This window comes from Amblyomma americanum, chromosome 2 (genome assembly GCF_052857255.1).
Source record: "Amblyomma americanum isolate KBUSLIRL-KWMA chromosome 2, ASM5285725v1, whole genome shotgun sequence".
Classification (NCBI taxonomy): Eukaryota; Metazoa; Arthropoda; class Arachnida; order Ixodida; family Ixodidae; genus Amblyomma; species Amblyomma americanum.
Window position 1 is genome coordinate 206,475,853 of NC_135498.1, and position 16,905 is coordinate 206,492,757.

Sequence of the window (16,905 nt, forward strand, 5' to 3'; positions counted from 1 at the left end):
ACAGGGCGATGAACGGCGCAGAGGCGTTGTCTGCTGGTGGTAAACTGCAGCTGGCTTGCAGAAAACACAGGGCACGTGCAAGTGACGGGACGAAACTTGTAACATATGAACGATGAATGCCTGGCTTAGACTAACGCCAGGAACATTCGGCACCACTGCCACTTAGTGTGTGAGCAAAATGCTGTCCATGCGCATGCCTTTTGTAGTCATCTTGAGGTGACGTAGCGGTGATGTAGCGGTGACGCGGCGATGAACGGCGCACAGGCGTTGTCTGCTGGTGATCAACTGCAGCTGGCTTGCGGAAAAGACAGGGGACGTGCAAGTGACGTGACGAAACTTGTAACATAAGAAATATGAAGGTCTGGCTTAGACGAACGCCAGGAAATTTCGGCACCGCTGCTAGTTAGTGTGTAAGGAAAATGCCGTCGATGTGCATGCCTTTTGTAGTCATCTTGAGGTAACGTAGCGTTGATGTAGCGGTGAGGCGACGATGAACGGCGCAGAGGCGTTGTCTGCTGGTGGTCAACTCCAGCTGGATTGCGGAAAAGACAGGGCTCGTGCAAGTGAAGGGACGAAACTTGTAACATATGAACGATGAAGGTCTGGCTTAGACGAACGCCAGGAAAATTCGGCACCACTGCTACTTAGTGTGTGAGGAAAATGCTGTCGATGTGCATGCCTTTTGTAGTCGTCTTGAGGTAACGTAGCGTTGATGTAGCGGTGAGGCGACGATGAACGGCGCAGAGGCGTTGTCTGCTGGTGGTCAACTGCAGCTGGCTTGCGGAACAGACACGGCTCGTGCAAGTGAAGGGACGAAACTTGTAGCATATGAACGATGAAGGTCTGGCTTAGACGAACGCCAGGAAAATTCGGCACCACTGCTACTTAGTGTGTGAGGAAAATGCTGTCGATGTGCATGCCTTTTGTAGTCGTCTTGAGGTGACGTAGCGGTGATGTAGCGGTGACGCGGCGATGAAGGGCGCAGAGGCGTTGTCTGCTGGTGATCAACTGTAGCTGGATTGCGGAAAAGACAGGGCTCGTGCAAGTGAAGGGACGAAGCTTGTAACATATGAACGATGAAGGTCTGGCTTAGACGAACACCGGGAACATTCGGTACCGCCGCTGTTTAGTGTGTGAGGAAAATGCCGTCGATGTGCATGCCTTTTGTAGTCATCTTGAGGTAACGTAGCGTTGATGTAGCGGTGAGGCGACGATGAACGGCGCAGAGGCGTTGTCTGCTGGTGGTCAACTGCAGCTGGCTTGCGGAAAAGACACGGCACGTGCAAGCGACGGGACGAAACTTGTAACAAATGAACGATGGAGGTCTGGCTTAGACGAACGCCAGGAACATTTGGCAACACTGCTGCTTAGTGTGTGAGGAAAATGCTGTTGATGTGCATGCCTTTTGTAGTCGTCTTGAAGTGACGTAGTGGTGATGAACGGCGCAGAAGCGTTGTCTGCTGGTGGTCAACTGCAGCTGGCTTTCAGAAGACAGGGCACGTGCAAGTGACGGGACGAAACTTCTAAACATATGAACGATGAAGGTCTGGCTTAGACGAACGCCAGGAACATTCGGCGCCGATGCTACTTAGTGTGTGAGGAAAATGCTGTCGATGTGCATGCCTTTTGTAGTCGTCTTGAGGTGACGTAGCGGTGATGTAGCGGTGACCTGAAGATGAACGGCGCAGAGGCGTTGTCTGCTGGTGGTCAACTGCAGCTGGCTTGCGGAAAAGACGGGCCCGTGCAAGTGACGGAACGAAACTTGTAACATAAGAAATATGAAGGTCTGGCTTAGACGAACGCCAGGAAAATTTGGCAACGCTGCTGCTTAGTGTGTGAGGAAAATGCTGTCGATGTGCATGCATTTTGTAGCTGTCTTGAGGTGACGTAGCGGTGATGTAGCGGTGACGCGGCGATGAACGGCGCAGAGGCGTTGTCTGCTGGTGGTCAACTGCAGATGGCTTGGGAAAAAGACAGGGCATGTGCAAGTGACGGTATGAAACCTGTAACATAAGAACGATGAAGGTCTGGCTTAGACGAACGCCAGGAACATTCGGCACCGCTGCTACTGAACGTGTGTGGAAACTGCTTTCGTTGTGTGCGCCTTTTGTAGTCGTCTTGAGGTGACGTAGCGGTGATGTAGCGGTGACGCGGCGATGAACGGCGCAGAGGTGGTGTCTGCTGGGGGTCAACTGCAGCTGGCTTTCGGAAAAGACAGGGCACGTGGAAGTGACGGGACGAAACTTGTAACATATGAACGGTGAAGGTCTGGCTTAGAAGAACGCCAGAAACATTCGGCACCGCTGCTACTTAGTGTGTGAGGAAAATGCTGTCGGTGTGCATGCCTTTTGTAGTCGTCTTGAGGTTGCGTAGCGGTGATGTAGCGGTGACGCGGCGATGAACGGCGCATAGGCGTTGTCTGCTGGTGGTGAACTGCAGCTGGCTTGCGGAAAAGAGAGGGCACGTGCAAGCGACGGGAAGAAACTTGTAACATATGAACGATGAAGGCCTGGCTTAGACGAACGCCAGGAACATTCGGCACCACTGCTACTTAGTGTGTGAGAAAAATGCTGTCCATGTGCATGCCTTTTGTAGTCATTTTGAGGTGACGTAGCGGTGATGTAGCGGTGACGCGGCGATGAACGGCGCAGAGGCGTTGTCTGCTGGTGATCAACTGCAGCTGGCTTGCGGAAAAGACAGGGCTCGTGCAAGTAAAGGGACCAAACTTGTAACATATGAACGATGAAGGTCTGGCTTAGACGAACGCCAGGGACACTCGGCACCACTGCTACTTAGTGTGTGAGGAAAATGCTGTCGATGTGCATGCCTTTTGTAGTCGTCTTGAGGTGACGTAGCGGTGATGTAGCGGTGACGCGGCGATGAAGGGCGCAGAGGCGTTGTCTGCTGGTGATCAACTGTAGCTGGATTGCGGAAAAGACAGGGCTCTTGCAAGTGATGTAGCGGTGACGCGGCGATGAACGGCGCAGAGGCGTTGTCTGCTGGTGATCAACTGCAGCTGGCTTGCAGCAAGATGCTTAACCAACTAGCCCGCCAAAACGTGTTAAGGGACAAAACTTGTAACATATGAACGATGAAGGTCTGGCTTAGACGAACGCCAGGAACAGTCGGCACCGCTGCTGGTGAGTCTGCGGAGATAGGGCGGCCGCAGCTGGCACAGAACAGTTTTAATTAAAGAAGTTCAGGTGCGTTTTTCTTTTGTATTTTTGTTAGTTTTATATTAGTTGTGGGGAGTTTTTTTATTACGGACATTAACTTGTGTTAGATATTGAGTGGCTGGGTGTCTTTGTTCTGCACAAGTATTGTATCGCATGGTTATTTTTTACATTTTACTAAGATTTTTATTTTAATGAGCGTGAGATACTCCAGCGCATATTGTGTTTGTGCAGTGTACAGTAAGACGGACAATATGTAACTGATAACACTGATTTCAGGAGCGGTGAGGTCACAAAACTTAATCATACAACATTTTTTTTTCGTTTCGGGACACAAATTTAGGGGTTTTACTTTGAAGATGCCAAAATTGAAGGCGAGGCAAATATTTAGCTTCCTTAATGGGCATCGGGGTCCAAGATATTGAAAATAAAAGCTGGTTCAGTAAGCTTTCTCGCGGTAAGGATTGGTAAAATGACATCGCCTTAAATTTCAGTGCAAAAAATAGTCACAGTTTGCGTAGTGTATAATGCAAAAGATGTTACCGTGAGTTGGTTGATAATATTACATTGTACTAGATAATTCTAGTTCACTATTACAATATCACGCGCAGCGAAGCCCTATCTCAATAGACCAACGTGGAAAAGCCATTGCGGTCATTAATCTAAGGCCTAATTTTTAGGTTTGGTGCTTTCACAGTTTTCGAATTAGAATACCATTTCAGAATTTTGAAGGTTTGTCTGACATTTAAGTTCACAGGCTTTAATTATTTAATATTATTTGGACTCTAAGACTAGCAAAGCTTATTATTTAATCGTGCACCACTGCCGCATGCAGTGGGGCACGTTTCGGAATTGAGAGGGTGGTCAGAGCTTTTGACTGCTACGGTATATAACATCTTTTTTGCTGCCCTATTAACATGCACAAACAGCAGACAGGCATCTGTCGCAGATTCTGAAAACAAAAATATCCATAATTATAAAATGACTCAGTATTTATAACTCTTTCTTACAGCATGCACATTTTCTTGCTTAAGTAATGGCCAACATGCACTTTACTTAAGGACAGCTTCCAGCTTAAATCAATCGTGACTGTGGGCTAGAATGAAAGCACGCCGACACCTAAACTTTTCATCCGTTAGCAGGGCTAAGAAAAAAAGTTACGGCGTGTAAATTGTGCACTAGCGTTCATAAATCACAAGCAATTGTTAAATACAGTAGGTCGCGATAAATACAGGAAGACGCGATGATATGGTTTGCAAAGGTCTCGAGGACCAGCTACAAAAAGATAGAAATATTTTAAGGGTTCCAATTTTACATGTGACTCGAAAACTAGAGTTCGAGGATAGGAGCGCAGGACGTCTCACTGTTACCTCGTCCTAAGGTGCTAAACGCCGCCACCAAGCAAACTGCACAGCGAAGTAAGCAGAAGCCACGATTTCTCAAAGCATTCTGCGTGGTATGTACAGATGCGTCTGTCCGCACGCGCAATCGGTTTTCTAAAAGCAGAGCAAGAAAATACTCAGTGGTCGGTTCAGAAGGCGTAATGTAATATTCATCTACATTTCTTGGATCGTACTGTACAATGAAATATTAATTTCCTTCACTTTTAGAGTGCGCTTGAAGTGGCTGCGACAACTAATCGTAGCGATTTGCCAAGGAAGATTGTAGTGACATCCTGCATGACGACACTCCATCCTGGCCAATGAGCGTGGCGCGATATTACGCGAAAGCCAACGCCCTTAGAACCGGGAACATGCCCCTGGCAGCCCCCTCTGCAAAGGCATCCCTGGTCCTGCTTTCTAATCAGAGCATTTGCGAAAGCCGGGCTAACGTGTTCTCGCATCGCGTTTATTACCGTTTACTGGGCATGTATGTGTCCGGTAAACTGTGCGCATGCGTGGGATCGCATGTGTGCATCTGACAGATGTAATACCCAGTGAGAACACATTCTGCGTACCTGGATAAACCTGTTTCTCTGTGAGACTATTGCACGCTTTCCGGCTGCTGATGACATCAACCTCCTCGCAACGCTGAGCGCGACAAAGCCCAAGTGCCCACGTACTACCATGCCTGTCTGTCCGCATTACTACTGAAGTGCGATTACGCCTCTCCACATCGTCACTGCAGTTGTCTGTAGCCAGTTAAGCACTTGAAGAGCTCAGCCTCGTTTGTAACTGAAAGACGGGGGAATGAGAAATGAAGATTTTGCTGCTACAAAGCTATTGCTTTGAGAGTGGCAAGCAGCTTTGAATGTGACCTGGAAAAGTCGCTCATTAGAAGTTCATTGCCTTAAAAACCGTATTGTGAATAAATTCTTTTGCTTGCACAACCACAACGCAATACAAATGCACAGCCGCAACGTCATCGCAATATTGCTAATATATGAAGTTTGCCATTGCAATGCTCAGATTTCCATTGGAGTAACTTCTTTTACATGCACACGGAAATTGCATGAAATATATTGCTACCGTTCAGAAAAGCATTCACTGAGTCGACAACTTGACCCATCACAGTAGTCATTAGAGTGTCTTTATCACATGCGCCATAGCCCGAACATCGACACGACATACTGACCTGTCGGCGGCCAGGGGAAGCGTCAGCCTGCCCACCAGGTCTGCCACGGAGCTCAAGGAGAGCATGGTGATCGCCCGCGAGAAGCTGATGCCCTTTTCCGCGGCGAAGTCAACCAGAAGCGAGATGTAGCACTCGCAAGCGAATATAAAGGCGATGTACGAGTAGGCGACCACGTAAAACATGGGGCACGAGAACACTGTGAGCGCGTGCCGCAAGGAGCCAGGCGTCGATGTCTTTCGCCCCTTCCCGGCATGCCTGCGACGAAGGATGCTCGCGTAAGTGCACGTATGGGCAGTTTGTCTGCTACTGATATGAGAGACGATTTCTTTTCCGAATGAGAATTTTGAGCTTTGTGCGATTAAAAAGCTCAGAATAAATAAAGTTTGCTGCAACAAAGTTTGTATAGGTTCTCGTTTGTGTAACATTTGTAACAGTAAGAATTATGAGTTTCGATTTGTTGTGTCTACATCATCTTACCTTTTACGTTGTTTCGTCAATGCGACTTTCTAAGCAGCAGACAAATTTTTTACCGTACAGAAAACATGCACCTATGTGCAACCGAAAGAGTAAGGCAGTACGCAACACATGGTGGGCGAAAGTAATCCTCAACTCATCACGGTCATGAACTTTCTCTTTTACTCTGTAACTATTCGCTTCGTCGTTTACTAAAAGGCGTGGTTGAGGTCTGAAAAAAAAATGTGACGCAGTACAACTGCTTTGAAATTGCTCTGGAAAGTTGCATTTTCATGCCCACCAAAAAGACACTGAAAATTCGCCTTCTCAATGCAGAGTAACTATGCTTCGAAGGCACAATCGCGCTCATAGGCTGTCCCGTTATGACGCATATCATGAAAGAGAAATGAGTTGCTTTTACTACGCACGGGTCGCCATTGCTGAAGGAGGCCCTGCGCACGGCGGACCCGTCAGATGCAATCTGGGCAGCCGCCTCCGACGCCTTGGCCTCGGCGGCCAGGTGCCTTTTGAGCCAGGCCGGCTGCCTCAAGAACAGGCTGAAGGCGACAGAGTTGAGGCTGACGGCCCCGAACATGAGCATTGCCGCCCGGAATCCGTACGTGTCCGTGAGCACCTCGAGCATCTTGGGAAAGACGAACGTGGCCATGGTGGAGCCGGCAAAGTTGATCCCCATGGCCAGACCCCTGTAGCGGACAAAGTGCTCGTTGATCACCGTCGGAATCACCACGAACACCAAGCCGCTCCCGATTGCTGAGGATTGGACAGACGGAGAAAAGAAAACCGTAAAACGAGCCTAAAGAGGGGCTCCAAATCTAGAGCAAATCACGATGCGCTCTTGCCTCATGTAGCGCATGCTCTGAAGAAGAAGAAGCATTTACCGAATTATGTAAAACCTCGAAACAATGATTATTACAAAGCCAAAAAAGGAGAAAAAGGAAGCCTTCACTGTCTCTCCTCTATTTTTCCCTGTTGGTAGCCTACAAGCTGGCCCACCAACCAGTCTAAAGTTCTACTTCAGCGGAATGTTCATATTTCTGATCTTGCAGAAGTTTCCAGTTAAACTCCAGGATTAAAACGTTTGTGTTCAGAATCGCACTTCAGAACTTCCCATAAAAGGGGGCAACAAACAGTAGAACTGCAAGTAAACTTTACTAGAGAAGAGCAAAAATATCAGTGCAGATATCTCTGACCACGTCTTTAGGCATCAAAACCTTTGTAAGGTATAAATACCAAAACGCGAATGCGATTTCTGATCTGAGCATGGAGGTCGACTCGCTGTGGTTGAGGCTGTGTGATTACATGAGCACGTAGAAAAACGTCTCGTCTTTAGGACGCAAATCTACAGCAAGCCCATGTATGATACGAGCGATGTTTGCGACAGTGTGGTGCATTTATTTCCTAGTACGTTTCTCCTCCTTGCTAAGCAACGCTGACAGTGCAAATAAAATTCTTGAGCACATCAGCATATACCCTAAAATACAGTTGTGATTAAATTTTTTATGCTCTACATTAGGAGGCCTATCATGGAAAGTATCCGCGAGTCATGCACGGACTATCAACAAGTGTTCAGCTCACAACATAATTGACGACCACAGCCATCTTGAACTGTAGAGTACGTTTGCGGTGAAAACGGTGACGAATATGTTTGCAGCACCTCACCGGTTTCACACAGGCAACATCGTGTGATTGGAAGGGTTACTATAAATTGAAGACAAAAGATGGTACAAATTTCAGGAAGAGTGCAATAGTGAACAATATTATACACTTTAGAAGCAATTTTTAAAACATGAAAGAAAAACGGTACATATTGATACACGAAGAAACAGTAAGCAATAGTTAAGGGCACTGCGCCGACTGTTCGTGCACATCGTGAACGCATTATACGTACTATAGCATGACTGCATAAAAGTGGTCAATTCGTTTTTGAATATTAGTGGGTCATGTATGGTAGCAATTTCATTTCATTTATTTGTCCCTTAAAGGCCCGAAGGCATTACATAAGGGGGGGGGGGGGCGTACATACAGGTTGGAGGGTAGTAGCATAGAACACAAAAGAAAGAAAGGGGGACAAATACACGGGGTACCAAAAAAGTGTACAATAATATACAAACTAAAAGCAAGAAATAAACATACAAAAAAAGGAACAGTTGGCACTTCGGTGTCGCAGTATGAATACGTTTATGAGAAGTGATTAGCCAGTTTCTCGCGGAAAAGGCGGCGATCGGAGCATGTTATTACGTTGTCGGGAAGGCCATTCCAGAGCACTATGGCGTCGGGAAAAAATGAACTGCTCATTGCGGAGGTGCGGGTTTTAATGCGTGCGATTGGGTTACTGTGGTTTAGGCGGGATGACGTACGTGGGGGTGGCTGCAGCAACAAATGTCTTGGTGAGCGATAAAAGAAAGAGTGAAAGAGGCATAGACGGGAAATAACACGGCGAGTTGCTAGTGTTTGAAGGCCGAGGGATCGTTTTAGTAATGTTACGCTGGTATTTCTTGAGTACTGCGATGTAATAAAACGGGCGGCGCGATTTTGAATGGCTTCAAGGTCTGAGATGAGATACGATTGTGATGGATGCCAGACAGATGACGCGTACTCCAATTTAGGACGTACGAATGTTATGTATGCCAACTTTTTTACCTCAGGTGATGCAGATTTTAGATTGCGCCGGAGAAAACCAAGTGTGCGTGATGCTTTGGAACAGATGGTCTGAATGTGTGTTGTCCATGACAGCGATGATGTGATGTGTACTCCTAGGTATTTATAAGATGATGTTCTCGTGACGGCGACCGATTTTATGTTGTAAGTGCTATCAATAACTGTGTTTTTGCGAGAGAATGATATGGATTGGCATTTATTTAGATTAAGAGGCATGTGCCATTTGTCACACCACGCTGAGATAGTGGTTAGATCCTGTTGAAGAGCGGCAATGGCGCTAGCGCCGTGGATGGGGCTGTAAATTACGCAGTCATCTGCGAATAAACGTAGCGTTGATTTTATGTTGATCGGTAGGTCATTGATGTAGATGAGGAATAAAAGAGGTGATATGCCTGCACCTTGAGGTACGCCGGATGTTACGTCGGAAAAAGCTGAGCGACAGTTATTAACACAGGTGAACTGCTTACGTCCTTTAAGGAACTGCTCTAGCCAGGAGAGCAAAGTTTGTGGAATGCCGAGCGATGACAACTTAAAAAGAAGAAGATTATGGGAAACACGATCAAATGCTTTTGAAAAGTCGAGAAAGATAGCGTCGATCTGGACAAGGTTATCTAAGTATTGTAGAATGTCGTGGGTGAATTCGGCGAGCTGGGTCTCACATGACAGCTGCTTCCGGAAGCCGCGTTGATTCGGATACAAAAAGTTCATTGATTCTAGGTGGGTCATAAGATTGGAAAAAATAATGTGCTCAAGTAGTTTAGACGGTATACTAGTGAGGGAAATGGGACGATAGTTGTTAGGGCACGTGCGGTCATCCGCTTTAAATATGGGTGTAATTTGAGCTTTTTTCCAATCGTCAGGGACAACCCCGGTATCTAAGGATTGCGTAAAAATTAGATGCAGTGCCTGGCTAGACAATGAAATGGTATTTTTTGGTAGCTTACTGTTAATTTGATCGCAGCCGGCAGATGTAGATATTTTCAGTTAGGCAATAGGCTGTGATACACCATCAGGGTTAATTTCGATTTTAGGCATTTCTGAGAGGGAGATTTCTGGAATGTGTTCATTAGCAGTAACGTTAGCAGCGGAAAAAACTGACGTAAAGTAATTGTTGAGCGCGGTCGCACAGTCATCGCTTTTGATTGGTTCTCCATCAGCATCTAGGAGTTGTACATGGCGATCTTGTGGTTTATTAGATAGCATGCGCCAGAATTTGTTGGGGTTAGAGTGAAGGATTGATAGTAAATCTTGAGAGTAAAACTTATCTTTAGCACTTGTCAGTTCTGTGGTATACTGTTTGGCGCACAAGCGATATTTTTCCCATGCTAAGTGACTATTTTGAAGTTTTGCTGTTCGATACAGGCGCTTCTTTTTGCCAAGGAGAGACTTGAGGCGTTTGTTAAACCATTGATTCTTGGTATCTGATTTAATAAGTAGTGTTGGAACGTGCTTACTTTCCAAATGTAGTAGGGTGTCTTTGTACAAATTCCAGTTCGAGTTAGGTGTGCGATTTAGATAGGTGCAACGAAAGTTGTCGAAAAATTTTTCAAGATCATTTTTCAATGCATTCCGGAATGCTATAACACTTAACAGCAAGTGGCAAAGCAGAACAGTAAAACGCCAGTGTCTAGCCGAACAGACGTTGAAAGCTTGGATTACGATGTAGTCGACGTGAAGTGTGCAGTGGGTATGTAAGTGGCAGTGTTGACACGTTACGACTTCATATTAGCGTCTGTTGTAAGCAAACAAGTGCGATATCCTTACGTGTCTCTAAAATTGTTAGCGATAAAGGCAACTTGATGTTCGTTACGCTCGAATAACGGTTGTAGTCGTGAGAAATAAAACGTCTTCACGCTTCTCAATTTCTTCCTGGAATTTGATGAGATAACATGAATGTGATGAGTAGATAGCAGAAGCATATTCCGGCTGAGGATAGACAGAAGTTAAATTTGCGAGCTTGCGGGTATAAATAGGTGCGCAATGAAGATTTCGCATCAGGTAGCCAAACGTGCACTACGCTTCGGCACTCACGTTTTGAATGCGTTTTTCTCAACTAAGTTATAAAGTGATACGAAGGCATAAATATTAGAAAGAGGTGGCGGGTCAGCGTTATGCTGTTAAACGAATAATTCAGCAAAAAAATTGGACGCTGCATGCTAACTCTCATGATTTTACTTTTATCAGTACTAGGAGTTATTTGCAATGATGTGCACAACTGAATTACGCATTCAAGGCCTAGCACAAAAATGGCATCGTCAATGGTTGAGCAGATTTTAAATTATGCAATCCTCGATGAACATAAGTTAGAAAGGGCTTATAGAAAGGAAAAATAAAGTGCCCTGCTCGCACCGCTAGCAGCACAACGGGAAAGTCATCGATGAACAGTCGCACTGCGGATCTGATGTGAGACTCCAGGTCGTATAGTAAACTGAAAATATTAAAGATTACTGAACGCTTCCATGAAGAACCCCAGGTGCGACGTCACTAAATGGTGATGAAATGCTATTGATTACTTGGAACTGGTTTGAAACGATGTAAACTTCCGGATTCAGGAGATAGTCTAAACTAAGCTATGATAGTTTAGCTATGAAATATTGTCCGACGTGCGTGACGGGGAAATTCTACTGCGAAATTTTGCGGGTTTTTTTTTTTGATGAGGAAAGGAAGTGTCGCTTAGCAGTTTCATATTTCCATAAGTTTGTGTTCAGCATGTCAAAACTGTGCGCTATCTCTTAGCGGCTCTCAAAAGACGTTTTTTTCTTTGCTTTCTTGATGTTCGTAGTGAATTGTTATCGATGTGTTGACCCGCATGGTTATTCGAGTATCGTGACTGCGTACAAGTTCCGTTGTTCTTCTCGTGACAACGTCGAGTTTTGTTAACAGACCGAGATGAAAAATCGCGAACAAAACAAATTCATTGGAGTGCTAGAGACCACGATTAATAGCGCTAAATTCAGCCTTCTATTACTCAGTACATATTTTGGTTGGGCGCGGCGTGAATAAGCAGGGGCGTTAATAGACCACTTAAGAAGCACGTGACCGCTTAACCCGTCGTTATCAGATTTACCGCTGACTCTCCACGGAGCACATGTTGAATGAGGTCTAAAATATTAGCATCGCGTCTGAGGTTGTTGCCAAGTTCGACAAGAGAAAAGCCAAGTGCCAGCAGCATCAACTCGCTGGAGGCAGAGGAATGAAATGATAAGTTGGACCAAGCAAATGTCAGATTGAGGAAATCTTGTTCGAATAGCCGTTATATTGCCGTGTACATTCATGACAAACGTGGACGGAATGTCTGGGAGCCTGTAGCAGATGATGAAACAGCGTTACCTAAGCGGGATCTTACTGTGCCCCATATGATTTACAGTTCGCATGGAATATCAATGAGAAAAGACGAAATGTTATTTTCAACAGCAATCATACTGCACCACCCGTTTTGCTTATTCTGTCTTCAGGTAAATTTGAAATCCATTGCTATCAGGCAGAACTTCCTCGCCAATGATGTTAGGACAATGTTAGGATTCTGTTAAAGGTAGTACATCACAGTTACAGCTATCAAGATATGAGAAGAGTTACGTGTGTTTACAAAGAAGCCTACGTATATTAGTGAATGACAAACGGAGCGGCGAGCTTGAAATGGTAGCGTCAGGCGATTGACTGGGTTGGTTTTTGGTAGCTCATATATTGCTTCTGCGTCTTAGTTTTCTTGAGACATCTGATAGTTCGTCAATGTCGTAATGATAGTCGTAACTTTATAATGAATACTGCATCAGTAGGCAGTTTTTTTAAGTATAGCAAATTCCAAAAGTTTTTCGCCGTTCAGTTGCGTTTGCAGTGAGCCCTCACGCATAGCATAACCACTTTCATTAAACTTCTTTCCGGTTTCGAGAATAAGTTGTTTGTTCATAAAAATGTAAACTTTACGATGACTGACCGTTATTCTCAACACAATTCAATGAGGTCTTCCAAATGCACAAAAAGGTTAACCCAGTGCATCAGCGATATTTAGACCTTATTGTATAGCCGCGAGTAAAAAAGATTAGCACAGTGACGTCACCGGACCGGCGGAAATCGCATCGTGTGGATGGCCGGGCGCCGTGCTCTGCGAACACACATAGTACTTTTGTTATCCGCGTGTTTGAAAATGCAGCGCGGCGCGTTGCTATCTGCTGCTCCTGTGGTAGGTCACTAGTGCTAATCTTTCTTACTCGGGATAGTACTCAGCCGAGCGCGACTTTCTGCAGAAGTGCGAAAAAAAAAAGCTGAATGGCTTTCGTCCTTCCCTGATTTACTGGTTGCTGTTGCTGGATGATTTTATTCATTCATATCAGAATCATTCCTGATTACTCATTACCTGTAACTCGCTTATCCAAACAGTGAAAGTACATAAATGTGTAAGCCATGGAAATAGCAAGTTTTGCGGCTGGCGCCGCCTTATTGTGCGCATGTGATGTGATAATGCCTATAGATAGTATCCCTGAAGCGAAAAATAAGTCATTTGTTAGCAAAGCTCTTCTTTATTAATGTGGAAGCATTAAATAGATACGTGCACACGGGAAGTGTCCGCAAAAGTTATCACCGGAAATTCGTCCCCTGAGGCGTCATTAGTTATGTGACGTCATCGGTCATATGACGTCATCAGTTTGAGTGAGTTTATTTCCCCAAACAAGGACATACAATGGTTATGGGGGATACTAGGGGAAAAAGCTACTCAGGGGCACATTGACTGGCCCCAATTACCATTACAGTGGCTGCAGCAGGGCGGAGACAAAGCTTATTGATAGACTTAGAGTCAAAATAAAGGCAAAACAAGAAACCCAAAAAGTTACAATTCAAACAGTAAAAGAGAAAAAAAGGAAAAAAAAAACGCCTTACATAGCTTATTACAGAAACACAGTCATGCTTAAAAAATATTTCAAGCAGGTGTCTTACAGAATAATGAGCACATCGATGTTACATTGGGTAAGGTCATTCAGTAACATCGGCAGCCTGTAGCTTAACATTTGTCGACCATAATTAGTTCCCGAATGAGGAACACACCAAGTCACCAGAGCTCGAGTTGTGTAGATGGCATCGCGTTTTGTGAGATTAGCGAAAGAGCAAAGATTACCCATTATATTCTTTGTGTCTTTACGGTAGGATAAAACCAGACGGTGATTGAATAAGGCGGGAAAAGGCAGGGTTCTAAGATCACGGAAAAGGGGAGCAGAATGAAAGTCGTCAAGATTATTGCATATGAAGCGACATTTTTTTTTTGATGCCAAGCAGTCTACGAATGTTTTTGCAAGTTGTTGTCCCCCATACAATGCAGCAGTAATTAAGATGACTAAGGAAATGTGCGTTATATCTCTAGAGTTTTACGGAAAAGCGAAGACATCTGACAGAACGGACTAGACCCAGCACCAGTGAGTTTGCCGGTGAGAAAATTTATATGAGAGTGCCAGGACATATTATGATCGAAGTGCACGCCCAAACATTTGAATGTTTCTAAAACTGCGACTTTAAATGTATTTAGTAGTATATCGCTAGGTGACGCAGTGTTCATGTTTTTCTGTTGAAAAAGTAAAGTAAACGTAAAGTAAAAGTAATATAAAAAGTTAAGTGAGGAAGGAAAAGTAAGAAAAAAGTAAGATATGTAAGTCATGAGACATTAAAATAAAAATAGGAATAGAAAATTGGGTCTAGGTGGGTGTCGAACCCACCCCACCGGCGTGCGAGACGAGGACGCTAGAACTCCGCCACAACACTTCTGTTTTTTTTTTGTTTATTATCTGGAAATATTGCCTAAAAGAAAAATCTAAGCACGCTTACGCCAAAAAACACCAGGCCACAATACCTCTGCACGACCCCACCTTAGATGTTTGAAACTTCAATAAAGGCGCGTCTAGAGAACCCGCCAATGTAAAAAACGTGTCTTCAAAATATGTATTTGAGGCTATGTGAGTAATTATTAACATGTTAATTACATATATTGAAATCAAGCGAGTACAAAATTTCGTTCGTTCCAGGTAAATTTCCTCCGTGCTTGGCGCGCAGTCGTAGCACCATCATGTGGCACCCTCTGACACCCCCCCCCCCTCCCATTTGCAATGTATGGCACTGGCCCACCAGATTGCGCAGGTGGCAGACCGCCCGCTGCTTTCGCATTTCCGCGCTCTAGGAGACTGAAGTGCACCTCATGATTTTTGTTTGATGCTCTCTCTGAAGTCTTCCTAATATCAGAACATCATTTTTCATATAAGTGACCAACTGGCCCAGCATCATGTTCTGCTGAAGTATATTCCTAGTAGAGTGGGCCCGCCTTTTTGTGTGTTTTCTCCTTATTTGCCTCACGTGAATTCACCCTTTTTCACCAACCTTCTTCTGGGTCACAACGTGTATTCCACATGCCATGCTAGGCGCCTATCCCTTTTTCTAAAGACACTGGATGAAGTGAACGCGCTCTTCGGATCAGTCAAGCCATTCTGAGGTCATTTAAAGAACCTTAGCAAGATTCTAAGAGCTGAGGTTTGGCGTCAAGTGCGTTTCTTCCACGAATGGCTATGGGTGGCATGCTGCAGTCAGTAACCGGACTGGCTCGCAACACGGATGTACCGCAACCTCAAGTCCCGGGCTGCTCGAATTAGAGAATTTTATTGGGCTTTCATACTTCGGGACCTTATAAGAAATATGCTCAAGAAGTACTTTGATTCGGGCTAGTTGGTTCATATCTTGAAAGAAGTTAGGACGGCGCTAAAACGTCAAAGACAAAGAGGCACGAACACAACAGGACGGGCGCCAACTTGCAACTGAAGTTTATTGCACCAAACCCCTACATTTTATGCATCAACTGAGCCGTATCACAACAAGCTTATCACACAACAAAACACAATTTCTTCAATAGACAGAACATCGGAAGTAGGCGCTACTTTTACAGACCAGAGATGCCTTCTGCACTATCCACTTGATAACAGCATTATTCTTACTTTATAAGTCCCCAGATTAAATGAGTGCGCAACCCACATGAAAGCAAATTGATCATCCAAATGATACACACACGCTTGGGCAAGGCAACCAGCGCGCAAACTCAACAATCGTGATTTAACACAAAGAGTGAAAATGAAAGAATGACCAACAACAAACGCGGAAAATTTGGTGGACATGAAAACTTAAACCTTCGGGGGAACCTCCCAGCGTCAATGTACTATAATTATCGTCAAAAATTTAAAACCTTTGAGAAAACCTCCCAGCGTCAAAGTGCTACAATATTGGTTTCTACACAAACGTCTTTTCGGCCGATAAAACAGATCGATGAAAAACAATGTATGCAGAAAACTTACAAACATTGAAACCTAAAGACAGCCTTCGAGAAACGCCACCTCAGCGTCACTAATTGAAATGGACGGCCTACTAACGCATGCGCTTCCCGCTTTCTTAATAAAAAATGCCTCCACTACTTCTCGCTCAAATCTGTCTTTACCGCTCTTCAAAAAAATTGTTTTGCTCAGATCCCGACTACACCCCTTGCACGTCTTGCAGTGATCTGCAAGGAAACTTCCATGATGTTGGCGCACATTCCGCAAGTGTTCACTGGCACGTTCATTAAAACATCGACCGGTTTGCCCTATGTAAACTAAACCGCAGCTTAGAGGAATCTGATATACAACTTGTGATCTGCATTTCGTGAACAGTTTTTGATGTTTAATAGGGCAAACCGGTCGTTTCTTATCCGGTTTTGACATTGTGCAAATCTTTGACAACTTTGATGGGGCCGAGAACACAACCTGCACCTGATGTTTGCTTGCGACTTTTTTTATACCATGGGACACCTTATGCATGTACGGAATCACAGGGACCAATCTTTTTGCTTCCGGAAGTTTCTCATCACAAGGCCGCTTGAATTTCTGGATTAACATTTCAGAAACAGCCAAAATCAAATGTGGCGGGTAACCCGCTTCGTGCAACCTCTGAATTTGGGCGCCAAAGCTCATAGACATCGTGTGATGGCACGACTTTCTTAAGGCACTCTGAAGGGAATTAGCGATTT

General features: G+C 44.8%; 1 protein-coding gene across 1 annotated transcript in view; it reads right to left on the reverse strand.

The window, feature by feature from the left end:
• Positions 1-16,905, reverse strand: part of LOC144122115 (monocarboxylate transporter 12-like) — a 97,408-nt gene that overhangs the window by 35,595 nt on the left and 44,908 nt on the right. Inside the window, exons 4-5 of the mRNA XM_077655639.1 lie at positions 6,622-6,971; positions 5,748-5,989 (exon numbers count right to left, since the gene is read on the reverse strand). Of these exons, the coding sequence (XP_077511765.1) occupies positions 5,748-5,989; positions 6,622-6,971 (592 nt within the window). The remainder of the gene's footprint in view (positions 1-5,747; positions 5,990-6,621; positions 6,972-16,905) is intronic.